General features: G+C 65.1%; 1 protein-coding gene across 1 annotated transcript; it reads left to right on the top strand.

Moving 5' to 3' along the window:
• Nucleotides 1–100: 100 nt before the first annotated feature.
• On the top strand, nucleotides 101–16,840 carry ARID3A (AT-rich interaction domain 3A). The gene is made up of 9 exons (XM_034070721.1): nucleotides 101–217; nucleotides 2,093–3,006; nucleotides 3,524–3,839; nucleotides 13,255–13,327; nucleotides 14,195–14,378; nucleotides 14,524–14,771; nucleotides 14,965–15,261; nucleotides 15,336–15,425; nucleotides 15,535–16,840. The coding sequence occupies exons 2-9, from the start codon at nucleotides 2,582–2,584 to the stop codon at nucleotides 15,756–15,758; spliced, it is 1,857 nt and encodes a 618-aa protein (XP_033926612.1). The 5' UTR covers nucleotides 101–217; nucleotides 2,093–2,581; the 3' UTR covers nucleotides 15,759–16,840.
• Nucleotides 16,841–17,117: the final 277 nt, after the last annotated feature.

The following is a 17,117-nucleotide window of genomic DNA, read 5'->3' as shown; positions in this document are numbered from 1 at the left end:
ATGCGGCCGCCGCAGCGGACCAATGGTGAGGCGGGGCGGGGCGCGGCGTGAGCGATGGGCCAATAGCAGCAAGGGGCGGGGCGGCGCCGGGCCCCGCCCCCTGCCCGCGGGGAGAGCAGCCGCCGAGCGGGCAGCGATCGCGCCCCGGCCCCGCCGCAGCCCGAGCCCCGGGCGGCCGCCGCTGCTATGCGGCTTCACGGCGCTCGGCCTCCACCGGGTAAGCGGGGACCCCCCCCCCCCCCCCCGGCCCCGCGGCCGGCACCGGGGCCTCCCCCTCGGCCGGTACCGGCGATGGGGGCTGGGCGGGACCGGGAACCGGCCGCGTCCTTTGGGTGGGCTGGGACCCCCTCGCCGGTTGCTGGGTGGGACCGGGGCGCCCCTTCCCCCCTCTGTAACCGGTTACCCGGCGCTCCCCCCCCGCTGCGGTTCCCTCCCCCACGGCCGCTCCCGGCGCGGCCCCTGCGGGCGTTACTGTCCCGGCCGGTTAGAGCCCCCCGCGCCCCGCCCCGCCCTGTGCCCGGGGCAGTCCCGGGCTCGCCCGTCCCGAGGCAGCGGCCGGAGGAGGGGCCGGGGCCGGGTGGGAGCCGCTGGTTTCTCCCGGCCGGGGGGGGCCGTTTCCCTCGGGGCCGCCGGTCCCCGGCTTCAGCTCCGGGCCGCCGGTGCCACGTGCCCCGGGGCAGGGCTCAGCCCTGGGGACGAGCCCCTCGCCCGGCCCGGGGACCCTCCCGCGGGCCCCTTTAACTCCGTCTGTCCCCAGGGACCGGCAACCACCGGGCCCGTCCTCCCCGTCCTCCCCGCTGGCCCCTCGGTGGCCTGAGCCCCCCCCGGCTCTCCGGGGGTGTCCGTCGGCGGCCGGGCCCGGTGCCGGTGGCACAAAGGCCCCGTCGGTCACACCCCGCCCGTGCCGCCGCCGCGGTGTATTTTTAGCCCGGTGCAGCCGCTGTCGCTCCCGAGCACCTGCCCCCGCGGGGACGCCCCAAATCCCCCCCGCAGCCGGGAGGCACCGAGCGGCCGGGACGGGACAAAGGGGCACGGCTCAAGGTCACCGCGGGCCGGGGTGCCACGGTCCCCTGGGCTCGGAGGCTCCGCGCCGGCCACGCTCGGGCTCCGGTGCCCTGCGGGGAGGTGGCAGCGGGGGCAAGGCCGCGGCTGGAGGCAGCAGCTCCGCACCCGGCTCCCGGCAGCTCCGGTGCTGGCACTGAGCGGTTTGGTGACTCGGCGGCACAGCGCCAGCGGAGCACGTGCCTGGGACGCGTCTCGCTCTGGTTCTGCTCGTGGCACTCGCCGGTGCAGGGGATGGGGTCGAGCCGTGGTGCAGGACACGGCCGGATGCTGCTGCGGTGCGGAGCGGAGCGGGGAGGGTCCCTGTCCCCTGCCCCAAGGCCGCCCGCACCACGGGCATGGCTGCGGTAGAGGAGGGGAAACTGAGGCAGCGCGGCTGAGCAGAGCGCGGCGGGGCTGCGAGCGGATGCGGCGGCGGCTGCAGAGAGGCGCAGGGGAAGCGACCGTGCTGGAAACGGGTTCCCCTTTCCAGAAGCCGCTGCCGGCTCCCGCTTGCTGCCGCGTTCTCCTGTGCTGCCAGGACATCACTGCCCGTGCTTGGCACCGCCGCGGCTCTGAGCTCCCTCCTTGTCTTCGGCACGATGAAGTTGCCCTGTCCGAGCGGGCTCTGGTTGTGCTGGGGCACGGTGGTGGGGTCAGGGTGTGATGTGCTGGTTCCTCCGTTGGGGTGAAGCCCTGCATCACCCTGGGGATCCCACATCCCCCATGGGTTCCCCCACACTTTGGGACTCTTCTGGTGCCCCCACGTGGGGAGGTGCCCTGTCCCCCATGGGGGACCCACGGTGCAGCTCTCCCCTCCCAGCGGGTCTGTTATCTGCATGTGCTGGTCCCCCCGTATCCCGGTATCCGCTGCCTGCAGGGCCGGGCTGGGCTATCGGGTCCAGCAGGCCCCTTCCCCCTCCAGCAGCAGGGCCCCGGCCCTATCTCATTAGCTCGAGATTAATGAGGCTCCTGCGCTGTCTTTAACTCCTTCCTGCTCACGGCTCCTGCCACCAGCTCCGTTGACCCTCTGCTCCGCTTCTCCCGGCAGGTTTGCGCCGACGCGTGCCAGAAGCTGAGCCAGAGGAGGACTGAGGGACACCAGGCTCCGAGCAAGGGGGGGGGACACCGCATTGACGCCAGGAGGAGCCCGGCTGATGCCGGAGGCAGCGATGTTCCAGGCCATAGGTGCTGCCTGTTGAGCCCAAGGAGGCTTCGGACGCATTCACCGGCAGCACCCTGACCCCGGGAGCCCTCGAGTGAAGGAGGCATCAGGGCAAGGCTGAGGGGGGCCGGGGGCACATCCTGCTGCCCTGCCCTGCCGCTGGTGGCCATTCCTGCCCTGACACCCACCAGCGCTGCAGCCCCTCGGCCACCCTCGCCCCCCTGGGCAGCCCCATTGCAGGGCTGCCCCCCGCGGCGCGGCCCAGCCTTGGAGCACAGCAGCGTGCCGGGCGCTGCCCCCCGCGCCCCCCGGGTGCTGCCCCCCGGGTGCGTGGCCCCCCGTGCCCCCGGGGACCCGCCGGCCGCCGGCAGAGCCATGAAGCTGCAGGCGGTGATGGAGAACCTGCAGCGGCAGCAGCGAGCGCGGCTGCAGCAGGCGCTGGAAGCGCGGCAGCAGGAGCAGCAGCAGCAGCATCGCTCCACGTCCCCCCCGGCACAGCCCCCGTCGGGCCCGGGGCAGCCCCCAGCCAGCACCCCGGCCCGTGCCCGCGGTCAGGATGCGGCCCCGGCGCCCTCGGAGGAAGGAGCGGAGCCCGAGAGCGCGCACATGCAGCGGGCACAGATGGCCGCGCTCGCTGCCATGCGGGCGGCAGCCGCCGGCCTGAGCCACTCGTCCAGCCCTGGGCCGTCGGATGAGAGCCAGGCCTCGGAGGAGGAGGAGGAGGAGGAGGAGGAACACGGCGAGGAGGAGGAGGATGGCGGGTACCAGCAGGAGGTGGGCTCTGAGGAGGAGGAGGATCTGTGAGTATCCACCAGCACTGGTTAAGGGGCAGGGATGTGATCCGGCTCTGGTGGGTTTTGGTACAGCTGGGGATAGTGGCTTCCCGCTGGGGCTGGGAGCGGTGGTGGAGGCTGCCGGGGAAGCCTGTGCAATGGATTAGTGCCATTGGGATGTCTTGGATGCCAGGAGCAGCAGCTCAGCTCCGCAGCCGTGTGTCCTCCTGCTGGGCTGGCATGGGGCAATGTTCCATCTCTGCCCCAGAGCTGCATGGGGCCGTGACAGAGGACGCTGCACTGGCTCTAAATAATGCAGGGCCCTCGTGGCTGCCTCCTTGCAGCCTCTCTGGAGCAGAGAATGTGCGGGAGCCATATGGCAGAGCCACCGCTGGGGCTGCACCAGGTCACTGTGTGCTGGGCGGCTGGTCCCAGCCCCACGGCTGTGGGGTGCCCATGGGGAGGGCAGGTGGGAGAGGGGGGACCCAGCCCCTGCCCCGTGTGGGATCCAAACGCTGAATCTCTCCTCTCCGCCCTGCTCTAGGAAGGGCAAGTGGGATGAAGATGACTTTGAAGAGGACCTGGGCGAGGAGGAAGAGGAAGAAGAGGAGGAGGAGGAAGAGGAAGACTACGAGGAGGAGGAAGATATGGGAGAGGAAGGGCTGGGCTCGGCAGAGGCGGTGCGGGCCGGCGCGGGATCCCTGCTGCTCCGCAAGCCGCCGGCACCACAGCACTACCGGGGCGAACCGCAGCGGGTGCCGGGCGGGCAGGAGCGGCTCCCCCCGGCACTGGGCCACGCGCAGCCCCCGCCACCGGCGCCTGACCATGGGGACTGGACCTACGAGGAGCAGTTCAAGCAGGTAGGTGCTGCCGAGACCTGCGCGTCCCCCCGTGCCCGTCCCCCCCTGCCCTCGGCTCTGCCGCGCGTCCCTGTCGGTGCCGCCGTGTTCTCCGGTTGCGCAGCTAAGAATGCGCTGGGATCCTCTGGGATCCTGGTGCTTGGCCTCAGCCTCGCCCCTTCTCTGGTCGGTGCCTCTGGTGGGAGCCGGTGTCCCGGTTGGTGCCGAGGCCCCGGCACAGGTTTGCCACGGGGATTCTTGCTGATAATGATGTGAAAATCCATCCCAAACTCCCACTTTTGGTGAGGACTTGGCTTACTCCCCATCACCGTCACCACAGAGGTGATGCCCAGCGGGACAGCTCTGGCCCCATGGATGCTGCAGGCTCAGAGCTCACTTTGCCCCACTTCCAGCTAATAGAAGGAAACGTTGTGTGAGCTGGGGCTGCCCGGCACCTTTGATGTGTGTGTTTAAATACATCTGAGTTTAGGGCTGGGGGAAGGGACAGGAGCCAACAGCAGCAGATGGGACCCAGATGGAGCAGCCGAGGCTTGGTGGTGGCCTTTTGGGAGGGATGCGATGGCCCCTGCCCCTTCCCCTTCGCATCCTTCCCAAAAGGGGGAAGGGGCTGCCAGGATCTGTTGGCACATCTGGATGCGGGGAGGAAGCACAAGGCAGTGTGGAGCGTGTGGCCACGCTCCGGCCCCAGCAGCACCAACACTGCTCCTGTCTTGTGGTTTCTCTCTTCGGTGCTTCCTGCTGTCGGGGAGCAAAGGGCCCTTGAGCTGTATCTGCTCAAGGCTTTTGTGATACCTGAGCCGTGATCTTCCGGTTCGTCACTGTGGCGGTGCCCGGCAGTCGCTCACAACCCATGGGATCCAACAGGAAGATCCGGGGGGGGGTGATTGGTGTGGGCTTGAGCCACGCTGGTGTGGCAGCCCATAGATGTGCTAGGGCACAGCCACAGCACTTGGGGACACCGGCCTGGGTCCCAGCAGGGCTCATCCCAGTGGAAAGCATCCCGGGGTCAGCAGGAAGAGCCCAGCACTGTGGATAACCATGGGAACAGCCAAAGGGGTGGGAAGCAGCCACTGTGGGCAGAGCAGAGGGGGAGAAGTGGTGGCCGGGAGAGGCTTTCCCCGGCGCTTGGATCGCGGCCACTGGAGCCGGGCCAGGGGTTGCTGGGCTCAGCTCAGCGCGGCGCTGGCCGGAGCTCCTCCTTGGCCACCCTCCAGCGCGTGCCGTGCTCCAGCCCCGGCACCACCGGGGAGCAGCAGGAATGTAAACAGTGAGTGCCGGTGTGGGGGATGCGTTCCCTGTGCCCGCGCACCGTACGCATCCCGGTGCGGATGCGGTGCCGGGAGCGCAGCCGTGCCGGTGCTCTCCCTTCCCTGCAGCCGCGGTTCGGGTTCAGCTCTGGATGTGCTGGTGAATGACCCAGTCTGGTGCTCTCTGTGCTGGAGGACGCGGTCCTCACCGGGCAGTGCCATCGTGCGAGTCCCCATCTGCACCAAAACCTCTTTCCCAGGGGCTTTCCCCATCCTCCACAATGGGTTTTCATTGACCCATAAGGGACAGATTCCTGCAAACTGGGTTGAGCCGTGGGGGGGAAGAGGAGGAGGAAGAGGGCCCAGCTCGCGGAAGGGGAGGGCGTGAGGAAGAGTTATGGAGGTTATGGAGGTGAAGGAGCCGGCGCGTGGCACCTCCCCGTCCCCGGGGACAGCTACTGAGAGGCAGAGGTCAGCTCGGCGCTGACCCGGGCGCGGGCAGCAGAACAAAGGAGCCCCCGGCTCCCCATGGTGGAGGAGGAGGAGGCTGCCCATGGGTGAAGGCCCCCGCATCCTCCTCCTCCTCCAGGCTCGCTTTCGGTTTGACCTCGTGCCTGTCGTAGCAAGGAGGGGATCAGGATGGCATCGGCGCATCTGATGCTCTTGTGTGGGTTCCGATTGTCACCCCTAAAGGCACAACAGGTCCCCGTAGGGGCTTGGTTGCGGTGGTTGCAGGGGCTAGGGGTGAGCCTGAGCATCCCCAGAGCACCGGTGACACTGCTGCCCCATAGGGCACAAGCCCTGCCAGAGCTCCAATACTGCTCACAGTGAGCTCTTCCGGGGACAAACCTGCTTGGAGTCCATGCCCCAGCCCTGGGGTTTTGCATGGAACCCCCTTCCTGAGCTTTCTGTTTCATTTCTGCTATTACTGTGCCCCACTAACACCAGTTTCCTGCCTGTGCTCCTTGGGGAGCTTCCTGTGCTGCCTGCGCTCCCTCGGGCACCAGCACCGTGTCCTGCATGGGGAAAAGCCTGTTTTCCCCCCCAAACCCAGGCTCTGGTTAAGGCTTGGGGACCCAGAACACTTCCTCCTATGGTTTATTTCCCTTTGCCCCCCCCGGAGCTCTGGCTGGGGGCACTGGGGGGACCCCACGGCCCCTTCACGAGGGTCCATTTACTGTCTTTAAACTATTGATTAGCGCTTTATTGCATGAGCCGGATGCGAGGGAGGGCGAGGGGGCCCCTGTGCAGGGAAAGGGGGACCCCCGTGTCACCAGCCCCCCACCCCTAAAGGCGGCTGAGCTCTGGCCAGTGCCACGGCGTGGCCAGATAAAGGGCAGCACCATGGGGCCCCCCAATGCTGGGAGGAGGCAGATAACGGGGGCAAGGAAGGGGGGTCCCCTCCTGGGACAAGGGCCACGTCCACCGCGGTGCCGCCATCCTGTGCCCGGCTCGCTGCAGGGTGCTTCCAGCTGGGATCCATCCCAGTAATTGGCTCACGGTGCTCAGGGAGCATTCTCGGAGCCGTAATCCCACCGGATCCCTGGCCGGGGGTCAGGGACTTGGTGGTGAGAGCAGCTTTGCCTCCCCCAGCCCTGCCTGGTGCCGGCTCCGGTGCTTGGACACTGCATGAAGCCGTTTCTCCCAAGGAGACCGGGGACAATGCACATCATAGGGGACAGGGATGTGTCATCCCCGCCCCCCCCCCCCCCCCGTGCGAGATTCCAGTGCCTTCACTGCCTTTGCTTCTGGGTGAACCAGCACCCTGCACTGGCATTGTCTGTTAGTGTCCCCCCCGCAAGCCTCGGTTCCCCCCCGCTCCGGCTGATTCAGGGGCTGCAGAGGAGGCTCCGGCACAGCTGAACCAACAGGAATGAGGGTTTATTTAAGAGAAGAGGGGAAAAAAAAGAGCAGAGCAAGGGCAGGTCTTTTGTCAGCAAAGCAAACACCCGCCGGGCGGTTGGGCAAGGGCTCAGCATTGCTCCATCACCCTATTTCTGGCCCAAACCACAGGAGTGGGGCCTGGGGCCCAGCCGGACGTGCTGCAATTGGGGGCTGGGGCGAGGGGTGGGTGATGTTTTAGGGGTGGGGGAGCTCTCCATGCTCCCCATGGTGCGTCTCTGTTGGTACTCGGCTGCTCACCAGGCTCTGAGTCCCTGGGGCAGCTGGATTGGGGGGTTCAAGGTGCAGGTCCCAGCTCCCAACCTGCTCCCAGCCCCTTCCATTTGGTCACTTCATGTGCCTGTGCCAGGGTCCCCTCTCCATGGAGCTGGTGACAACACACTTGTATCCCATGGTCCCTGCTGTGGTGACTTCCTTGTGCCCCCCTGCTAGAGATGGCAGCCGACAGCACCAGGATGGCCCCAAATCCCTTTGCCTCCTGCCTCAGTTTCTCTGCTGGAGCAGCTCTGTGGGGCTGATGGCCCATTGCTGGCTCCCTGTCAGAACCATCTGCTGGAGGGCTGCTGGACCCCTTCCAGCTCCCATGGGCAGGACTGGAGCATGCGGGATCCCCCCTCTCCGATACCCCTCATCGCAGCGGGGACACTGGTGTGACCGGTGGAGTTGCTGTGCCCTGCATGGACGGACCTCGCATTTCAGGAACAGCTTTGCAATTAGACAAATCCGGGCGGTGGTGGAAGCCCTGGTGACAGTGACTCATCTGCTCCGGCTCCCAGCGATCCCGCTCTAAGCCGATCATTTACATATGGTGGAATTTAAACCCCAGCTCTGCTGCCGGGGCCGGTGTCCCTGTGCTCACACACTGCCCCGTACCCGGAGCTCTCAAAGGGAGGGACAGCCCAAAGCAGGGAGCTCACCGGGTCCCCCAAGGCTTTGCTCTGTTTCTCTGTTAGGAAAAGCTTTGCTTTCGGCCGTGTTCCCCCCCCCCCCAGCCCCAGCCCGTGCGATGGGGCTGCGGGTGAGCCGGGCACTGGGTGTTGCTGCCTGGAACGAGCTTTGTGAACCCTGCCTGGCTGCACTGAATTAATATTTGCACAAGGTCTGGGGCGATAGCAAGCTTGTGTCAAGGGCATGCACCAGCATGCACGAGGACCAACATCCCTTAGAGAGGGGGGGACAGCCCCGGAACCCCCATCCCACCACCGCGGGGCCCTGAGCTCTCAGCTCAGACGCTGCTGCCCAGCAGGACCCTCAGAAGCCATGGTTTGAAATGCGCCTGCAGCAGGATCCGCTTCCTCCTCCGCAGGAAGGGGAAGCAGCAGCAGCAGCAGCAGCAGCAGCGCAGCCGTCCTGGGAGCCGGTGTCAGCCCGCCGGGGCCGGTGGTTCCATGCGGAGCATTGCAGCGCAGGGACAATAGCGGGTCAGGGAGGTTAAACGGCGACTAATTCGCCCATTCAATGTCCCCCTCCGTGGTGGTGACACCCGCGGTGCCGGCGCTGACACCGGCTGCGTGCCCCTGGGTCACCCGTGTGGCTGCTGCCCCCAGCCTGGCCACGGGGGCTGTGTGGGACCCCATCTAATGGGGGGGCTTGCTTTGGGTCAGGGCATTGCTTGGCCATGAGCTCATCCCTGTCCCCTTGCCCACGTCGAGTGGCGTGGCTCCCGCAGAACCGCAACACAGATGCAGCCACAGCATCACTCGGGGAGTTTTGCTGGTGCTGGGGGGAGCACGGTTGGTCTCAGGGCCCCCAGAGCTTTGGAGCCATGGTTGGGGACTGGGACTGGGCTTGTTCCTGAGGAGGGGGCACCAATGGGGACAGACACTTGCGGTGGGGCCGTGTCCTGGCCCGCCAAGGGGACAATGCTGGGAACCAGCTGGAACAATGGTGCCGACGGGAAGCGTGGGGCGAGGGCCCAGCGCTCACCACCCCCTCCCCGGCTGCCCCCGCGGAAGTGGCCGCGCTCCGGCAGCAGGAATCCCGCCGGGCCGGTCAGTGGACTCGGCCCCATCCCGCACGGGCGTGTTCCCGGCCGGCCGCGGGGCTGCAGAGCCGAACGGGAGCGGTTACGGGGAGGGGGCACATCCCTGCTGCCTCATCCCACCCGCAAAGGGGAGCGCTCCGCTTCGGGGGGGGCTCGGCGATGGGAGCAGCGGGAGCTGACCCGTCCCTAAGCCGAGCGCTTTATCTGCAGCGGGATCTGCGCCGGACTCTCCCTTTGCCCTTCGCTGGGAGGGAGCGGCCCCAGCAAACCCCATTCCTTGTGCTGGGGTAGGGGGGGCCGAAGGGGAACCCCCAGCCGTGACTCAGCCACCGTCTGACGGGAAAGCGGCTCAAGCATCTCCCGAAACGCCTCATCCCCGCGCTCTGGTTCTTACAAAGCACTTTCTTTTCCTATAGAATCGCCCCCCACAAGCCCCAACCGCGGTGCGGGGCCGGTGCCGCCGCATGCGGGGGGCCGGGAAACACCCCCTCGATGTTTATATTCGTTAAAGAACTCGTTAACGTGCACGGTTCCTCCCCACCCTGCCCCGCATCTCCCCTGCGCTGTCAGGGGGACAAAGGGACGGTCCCCATGGAATGCTTGGAGGAAGGAAGGAAGAGAAGGAGAGGACCCCCCCCCGCCGCTCTGGCATCAAGCAGAGGCTTTCCCTGGTACCTGCCACAGGCTCCGCACCAGGGTGGGCTCTGCCCTGCTGCCGCCTTTGGGGTTTTCCCCTAAATACAGGAATTCAGGATTTTCCAGCCCCTGGAAGGCAGCAGGATGTGCCAGAGGGTCTGACCCCCCCCCCCCCCCCCCCCCCGGGTCACGGCATGCACGTCCCAAACCGGTATCGAGGAGAAGGGAGGAAGGCTGAGAGTGCCGGGACTTCCTGGCAGTGGAAAACAGAGATGGAAATTAATCCCCAAGGTCTGAAACCCCAGTCCTGAGCTGGGGGGCGGAGGGGGGGGGGGATGTTTTTAACTCAGACACGGGTTCCTCTGCAGCCACAGCCCTGCACACCCCTGCTCTGGCTGGGGGGGACCCTGTGATGGGGACCCTCACTTGGCTTTGGTTTAAGTCCCGGCATTGCTGTGTGCTTCCCCTCCCTGCTTTAATTACCCCTTCCCCTGCTGTGATGAGGAGCAGTGGGCCGGGGGGGGGGGTTATCTCAGTCCCTCCCGGACCCCCGGCACGCACCGCTCCCGTGCCGAGGGCTCTGTGCTGCATTCCTGGCATTGCCGAGGGGCCGCCTCCCCGGCAGCCCTTTGAAAGCCACCGGGTTGGGATTTTCCCGTAATCTGGTTTAAATCGTTAATCCGGTCATCCACACCAAACGCCGGGCGGGCATCCTGCCGGGGTGTGCACTCAGCACCGCCCCCCCCCCCCCCCTTCCTCATTCCTCCTCCACTTAATTATATATCTGCTGGCAACAGCCATCTGGTGCCGTGTCCTCAGCCGGCCATGGGGACCCATGGTGGTTGTGCCGCTGGCAAGGCAGGTCAGGCACTGTGGCACATAGCCGGTGGTGCCGGGTGTTTGCCCTGTGCTGTGCAAGCACCGGGAGCAGTGGATGCGCTGAGAGAGGGGGGGTCTCATATCCTGGCTGTGCCACGGCATCCCCAGCACTGTGCTCTCACCACGGGGCCCGTCCGCAGTGCGGCCTCGCCATGGTAAGGGGATCTCGGTGCGTTGCAGTTTAAGCTGTTTCCACCTCCCTGCAGCCTCCCCAGTTACGAAACAGGAATCTCTTGACTCAGCAGCAGCCACGCGGCCTCTCCCGGCTCCCTGCCTGGTGCTACCTTTGCACCGAGCCGCGCTCTGCACCACGCAGGGCGTCAGCGATGGCAGGAAGGGCACCGGCCCCGGCACCTGCTGATTTCGGTGCGGTGGTGCCAGCGGCAGCTGCTCTGTGCCGCGCTCAGTTTCACACACTGCCGAACCCAGAGCACGTTTCTGTTCCTCAATCTTTATTTTGAGCCCTGGTATTGAAGCTGCCCTGAGGTGCCTTTCGGTGGTGCCGGGGTGTGCAGCTGCCAGTGATGGCAGAGCCAGGCTGCCGTCAATGCAAGGAAACCCTGCATGGGGCTGCTGGGAATCGCTCACCACTGTCCCATTCCATGCCTGACAGTGAGGGGGCACGGGGACAGCTCGGTGGTGCCGCGGTCACGGCACATCCTCTGCTCCAGCTCCCTGGCAGAGCCGGCCCAGGGGCTGGGGAGGCTCTTGGGGCCCCATCCGAGCCCCTCTCCCTGCTCTGGAGCACAATGGAGCTGTCGAAATCTCACCGGTAACCACAAGCAGCAGCTTGCAACACGTCCTTTGCCCGGCTGCGGCGCTGGGTGTGCCGCAGGGCCTCAAGGTCACCGGCTGGGAATGGGGCTGCCCTGGTGACCCCCAGTGCTTCATCGTGATGGGGGGACAGTCGTGGCCAGTGGAGCTTGGATTGGGACCACCAATGCTGTGGGTAGGAGGGGGATGTGAAAGGGCTGCTGCTAATCCCCATGTCCTGACCAGCACACGCTTTCCTCAGCTGATGGCTCATTTTCCTTCATCTTCTTAAATGTTCCCTTCAGGACGATGCCAGGAGGCGGGCGCACGGTCGGGGGGGCCCTGGCAGTCAATAACTCTCTACATGCACCCCGGTAGCAGCTTTAGCTGAGAGCTGCCTTGCTAAAGGTGGAACCCTCCAGTGTTTTCATAAATGGCCAATCCCTTTTAGAGCTCTGTGGGTTAACAGGCTGCTCGTGACCCCCCTGCACTGTGCCAGGACAGCTCCATGGTCATGCCATGACCCACCATGATCCAGGACCCTTCTCCAGATCTGGATTTAAATTGCGCGGCTTTCAGAGCTGATCGAGGAAAGGCTGGATTGGCTCCAGCCCCACGGCAGTCCCTGGTCCGTCTCACTCCATCCCCGGTGCCGAGGCCCCTCGAGGCTCTCCCTGCCCATGGATCCCGGGATACTGGGATGGGAGCTGCGCTTTGAGGGCTCTCGGCCGGTGGTGCCGGTGGCTCCATCACTTTCCCTGGGGGATTGCTGGGGCCGGGTGAGGTTTCCAGGGGAACTGGGGGTTTATGGCTTTCCTGCACGCCCGGCCCCTCTTATCGCGGCCCCATTGATCCCTTTGATCGGCGCCGGCAGCTGAGTTCAGCCCCGCGGGGTCCGGATCCTTCCGGGGGTGGGGAGGAGATGTCGGGAGGGGACAGTGGGAGGAGGGGGCTCGCAGTGGAGCGCCGGTGGGTCCCGGTGCCACCGTGTGCCCCTCGGGACGAGCGGGTGTCCCGGTTAACGCGGTGCGCGCTCGCTGGGTGACGGGGTGGTTGTTTCTAGCCCCGTCCGCTGGCAGTTGGTCAGAGCTGTCACCGAGGACAGCGGGAGCCGCGCCGCCCATCCCCGTGGCGCCTGGGCAGCCCCTTGCTCTGACACCTCCTCCTGGATCCTCCCCCGGCCGCTGCCTGCGGGCAGGGACCGCTCCGCGCTGCGGGGACCGGGGCTGCAGCCCCGCAGCCATAAATCAGGCAGGAATGTGCCGGGTGCGGCCACCCCTGACGCAAGGTGCCCCGGCAGAACCGGGTGCTCAGGGTGCCGGAGGCCTTGCCCCGCGCCGGTGACCCCAGGGGGATGCTCTTGAAGGAGGAGCTGCTGCCAGCCCTGATGGGGCAGGTTTGCCCCCCTTGTTTGTCAGGGCTGGCCCCCCAGGGACCCGTTTGGAGCCCACTGTTGCAGGCACAACCTGAGCACACACAAGCCGGTTCCCGATGCCAGCTCTTGGCACTGGGTCTCTCCGGCGCTGCAGGTGTGGAGGAGGGATCGTGCCAAAGCATCGCTCCAGTCTGTGCAGAGCAGGGTGCTAAAAATACCTGGGATTGGCATTCCTGAGAGGAGCAGGGACCGAGCGCGGTGTTCGCAGCTGCACCAGCTCTCAGTGGGGCAGGGGATGGTGGGGCCAGGTCCAGCCTCAGCTGCGGGGACCCTGGGGACACCGTGGCTCCACGCACAGACCCCCAGAGCACTCAGCATCCTGTGAGGCCCTGGGATCACAGCCCAGGGATGCTGGTTTGGGGAGGTGGGGGGTGTGGGGTACTGGGGGGCATCAGTACAGGAGTGGGAAGCATCAGTACAGGAGTGGGGAGCATTGGTACAGGAATGGGGAGCATCGGTACAGGAGTGGGGAGCATTGGTACAGGAGTGGGGAGCATTGGTACAGGAGTGGGGAGCATTGGTACAGGAATGGGGAGCATTGGTACAGGGGTTTCTGAGTGTTGTTCTCTCATTGTGCAGCTGTATGAGCTGGATGGTGACCCCAGGAGGAAGGAGTTCCTGGATGACCTCTTCAGCTTCATGCAGAAGCGAGGTGAGCCCCCCCCTGGACCTCCACCCCAGAGGCTCCCCCTGCTCCCCTCCACATCCTCCCCGGGGCTGGGGGCTCATTTCCTTGCCCCTCATCCCAATCCTGGGATCAGCCCCAGCTCCGGTTGGGCCCATGGTTAATTTTTAACCTCTTTGCACAGCGGGATCAAACCTGCTGGGCTGGATCCGGGCCCCTCACCCGGCCCTGCTCTTGGCCAGCCCTGGGTTCGTTGTCCCCGCTCTGTGCTCCCCCCCTGGTTATCACTGGGGATGGAGCTCCTTACTACCTCTTCACTCTGCTGGGGCGCGGGATGCTGTGTCTGGGGGGGGTGGGGGGGGTCATGGAAAGAGCTGGAAGCAAAGCTAAGGGTCTGGTTCCTGCATGGAAAACAGCTCTGAAAGCGCTGACACATCACTGCCTCCAGCCCTTTGTGGGGCTGGCATTGGGGGAAGCACGTGTGGTGTGTGTGTGTGTGTGCGCATGGGGGGGCCCACTGGCAGCGTCCCACCGAGATCACACACCAGAGCTGGGCAGGCAGAGAGGGGGATTTGCTGCAGCCCCTTCCCCATGGCTAAAGGGGTTACCCCCCTGCTGCCCTGTGTGGGACCCCCGTTATAAATAACTCGTGTTGCCGGGTGCTGCCGGGCTCAGCCTGAGAAACCGCATCCAGCTGTGGCTGCAGACGCGAGTTTCTGTTTCCTTTGCTCATGAGGCTGATGCTCAGAGGGGGGGTCCGAGGGGGGAAGGAGATGGTGGGAGGGAGGCAATGAGCAGCACCCCCCATTGCCTCGCTGGGGGTCTCAATGGCTTCCCCCTGGGGTGAGAAAGCAGAACCCAGCCCCGCTCTCTCCTCCCTTCCCTGCTCCCCAGGGACCCCCGTCAACCGGATACCCATCATGGCCAAGCAGGTGCTGGACCTGTACATGCTCTACACGCTGGTGACGGAGAAGGGCGGCCTGGTGGAGGTGATCAACAAGAAGCTATGGCGAGAGATCACCAAGGGGCTGAACCTGCCCACCTCCATCACCAGCGCTGCCTTCACCCTGCGCACCCAGTGAGCGGCGGGCAGGGACGGGAGGGTCCTGCAGTGGGGATGGCGCTGCCCTGCATGGGGGGACAGGGATGGGTGGGTACCACCCCTCCGGGGTGTCCCCTGTCACCGCATCACCATCACCATCCGCATCCCTTTCCTCCGGCAGGTACATGAAGTACCTGTACCCCTACGAATGTGAGAAGCGAGGGCTGAGCAACCCCAACGAGCTGCAGGCGGCCATCGACAGCAACCGGCGGGAGGGCCGGCGGCAGGGCTTCGGCAGCTCCCTCTTCACCTACTCCCCCGGCAGCACCCATGGGCTCCTCTCCTCCCCGAAGCTGCCGGTGCCGGCGCTGGGGTTGGCCTCTGCCACCAATGGCGGATCCATCGCTCCCGTCCAGAAGATCAAGAAAGGTAACGGCTGCTATGGGGCTGAGCAGGGGGGGTCACGCTCCCGTCCCCCTCCTCTGGGCACTGGGGATCATTTCAGGGACCCGCACTCCAGTCAGGGGCAGGAGGTGCTGGGCAGCACACGGGAACACTGCGGGGTGGTGGCATCCATCCCTGCCTGTGCCCCTCATCCCTGACCTCCGCTCTGCCCCTGCAGAGGAGGACTCCCCCATCCCCATCTCCGTGCCCAGCCGGCTCCCGGTGTCGCTGGCCGGGCACCCGGTGGTGGCAGCGCAGGCGGCTGCGGTGCAGGTGGCGGCGGCGGCTCAGGCCGCGGCGCTGGAGCAGCTGCGGGAGAAGCTGGAATCGGGGGAGCCCCCGGAGAAGAAGATGGCGCTGGTGACGGATGAGCAGCAGCGGCTGATGCAGCGGGCGCTGCAGCAGAACCTCCTGGCCATGACAGCCCAGCTGCCCATGAGCATCCGCATCAACAGCCAGGGCACCCGCTCGCCAGGTCAGTGCCAGCCCCGGCAGAGCCCCCGGCCCCGTGGGCCTTGCAGGGTCCATAACCAGGCTCTTCCCCAGCAGAGAACCGCCAGGACTCGGCCACCGGCCTGAGCAGCAATGGCACCAACAGCATCAGCATGTCGGTTGAGATCAACGGTATCGTCTACACAGGTGAGGGGCTCGTCCTCGGCCGTCTCCAGCATCCCCCAATGCTGGCATTCCCGGCAGCATTGGCACGGCCGCACCGCCCCGTGGCTCAGCCCCCTGCTCTCTCCCCCAGGTGTGCTGTTCGCCCAGACGCCCGGCCCTTCCTCCTCCTCTTCCTCCTCCTCCTCCTCGCTCCCTTCCTCTGCCTACAGCAAAGGCAATGGCGGTGGTGGCGGTGGCAGCCGGACCAGCGGCAGCGGTGGCAGCGGGGTGGGCAGCAGCGGTGGCGGCGGCACCGCGGCACCGACCAGCCTGGCCATGCCCCCCACTTCTACCTCAAACAACGCTTCGCCTTAATGAACACCCCTGCACCGGGACCTCCTTGGGGTCTCCTTGGGGTCTCAGTGGGCTCTGCCCATGTCCTCGTGTTGTTGGGTTTCCCTTCACAAGCCAGAAAAGCTTTATCCCAAGGGGGGGTTTTGCCGGAGCCGCCGGCTCGTCCCGCTGCGCCGCGCCGGTCCGGGACCGTTTTTACCTCACTCACATCACACTTTGCACTGTACATTTATTATTATTATGAATGATTAATTATTATGTTTGACCTCGTGTTACCTCCAGACAGACGCACGGACGCCCGCCGATGCGCGCTGTAGTGAAACCCCCCCTCCGGTGCACTCTCTAAAGGCAAAAAACCATTGATGAATTGGGATTTTCAGGAGATCTATTATCCATTTAGATCCTTGTTTAGAACCTTTTCCCCCATGCCCAATCCCTTTTCTTTTTTGAGGACTCACTATATGGGATTTTAAGAGGTTGTTGTTTGATTGTTTCATTGTAAATAGCTTCTATTTTATTCTCAGAAAGAAGAATCAAACTTTAACATGCAAAATGATATATATTAGTGGTCATCAGGGAAACAGGAGCTTGGAAAACTGGGAAATCTGTAGTGGAAACTGGGAAAGCTTTAGAGGAAAGCCTGATTTGTATTCCTTCCCCCATTATACTACTGTGGAAAGCCCATTTGGGCATCTTTTCCTCCCCGAAACAAGCAGCGTGGTGAGAGCAGAAGCCAGGAGATGTGTGGCGGGGGTCGGGGGATTGGCTTAAATAGCCAGTTAGCATCGGGATGCAGGAGCTTGTATCCATGATGGGGATGCTCAAGGACCGGGGAGCTGTGGGATGCTCCGGTCCTTTGGGATCTCCAGAGCATCCCCCAGCCCTAAGGATGGATTTGAAGCATCTTTCTCTCCCCATCCTGCCACATTGAGGATTTTCCCACTTTTTTAACCTTTCCTTAGCCCCCCCCCCCCCCATCCCAAAACATCTGCGTGAGACACAATCACGACCCGATACCGAAACCCCCCTATTTGCCCCAATTCGGTATCTCAAGGCCTCAGGTTCCCACCTCAAGCACAGGGTGGGTTGTTTCCCCCCCCCCCCCTTCTCCAGGTGCCTGGTGGGGGGGGGGGTGTCTATTGCTCTTGGACCCCCCCTTTTCTTTTCTTTTCCCTTGGGGAAGAGGTGATCTCAGGGGATTTGGGGCTTTTCCAGCCTGGTTTTAGCCTCTTCCCACAGCTGGAAGTGCCCCTTTAGTGGCTCCATGAACCCCATCCCTTATGGAGGGGAGGGAGATGATGCAGGGGAGGGGTCCATCCACCTCCTCCCGCTGTCAGATCCAGCTCTCCACAAGGAGATGTCCCAAAGGGGGGGGCTTGG

This window comes from Melopsittacus undulatus, chromosome 19 (assembly GCF_012275295.1).
Source record: "Melopsittacus undulatus isolate bMelUnd1 chromosome 19, bMelUnd1.mat.Z, whole genome shotgun sequence".
Classification (NCBI taxonomy): Eukaryota; Metazoa; Chordata; class Aves; order Psittaciformes; family Psittaculidae; genus Melopsittacus; species Melopsittacus undulatus.
The sequence above is the reverse complement of the archived record's forward strand: the minus strand, read 5'-3'. Positions and strand labels throughout refer to the sequence as shown.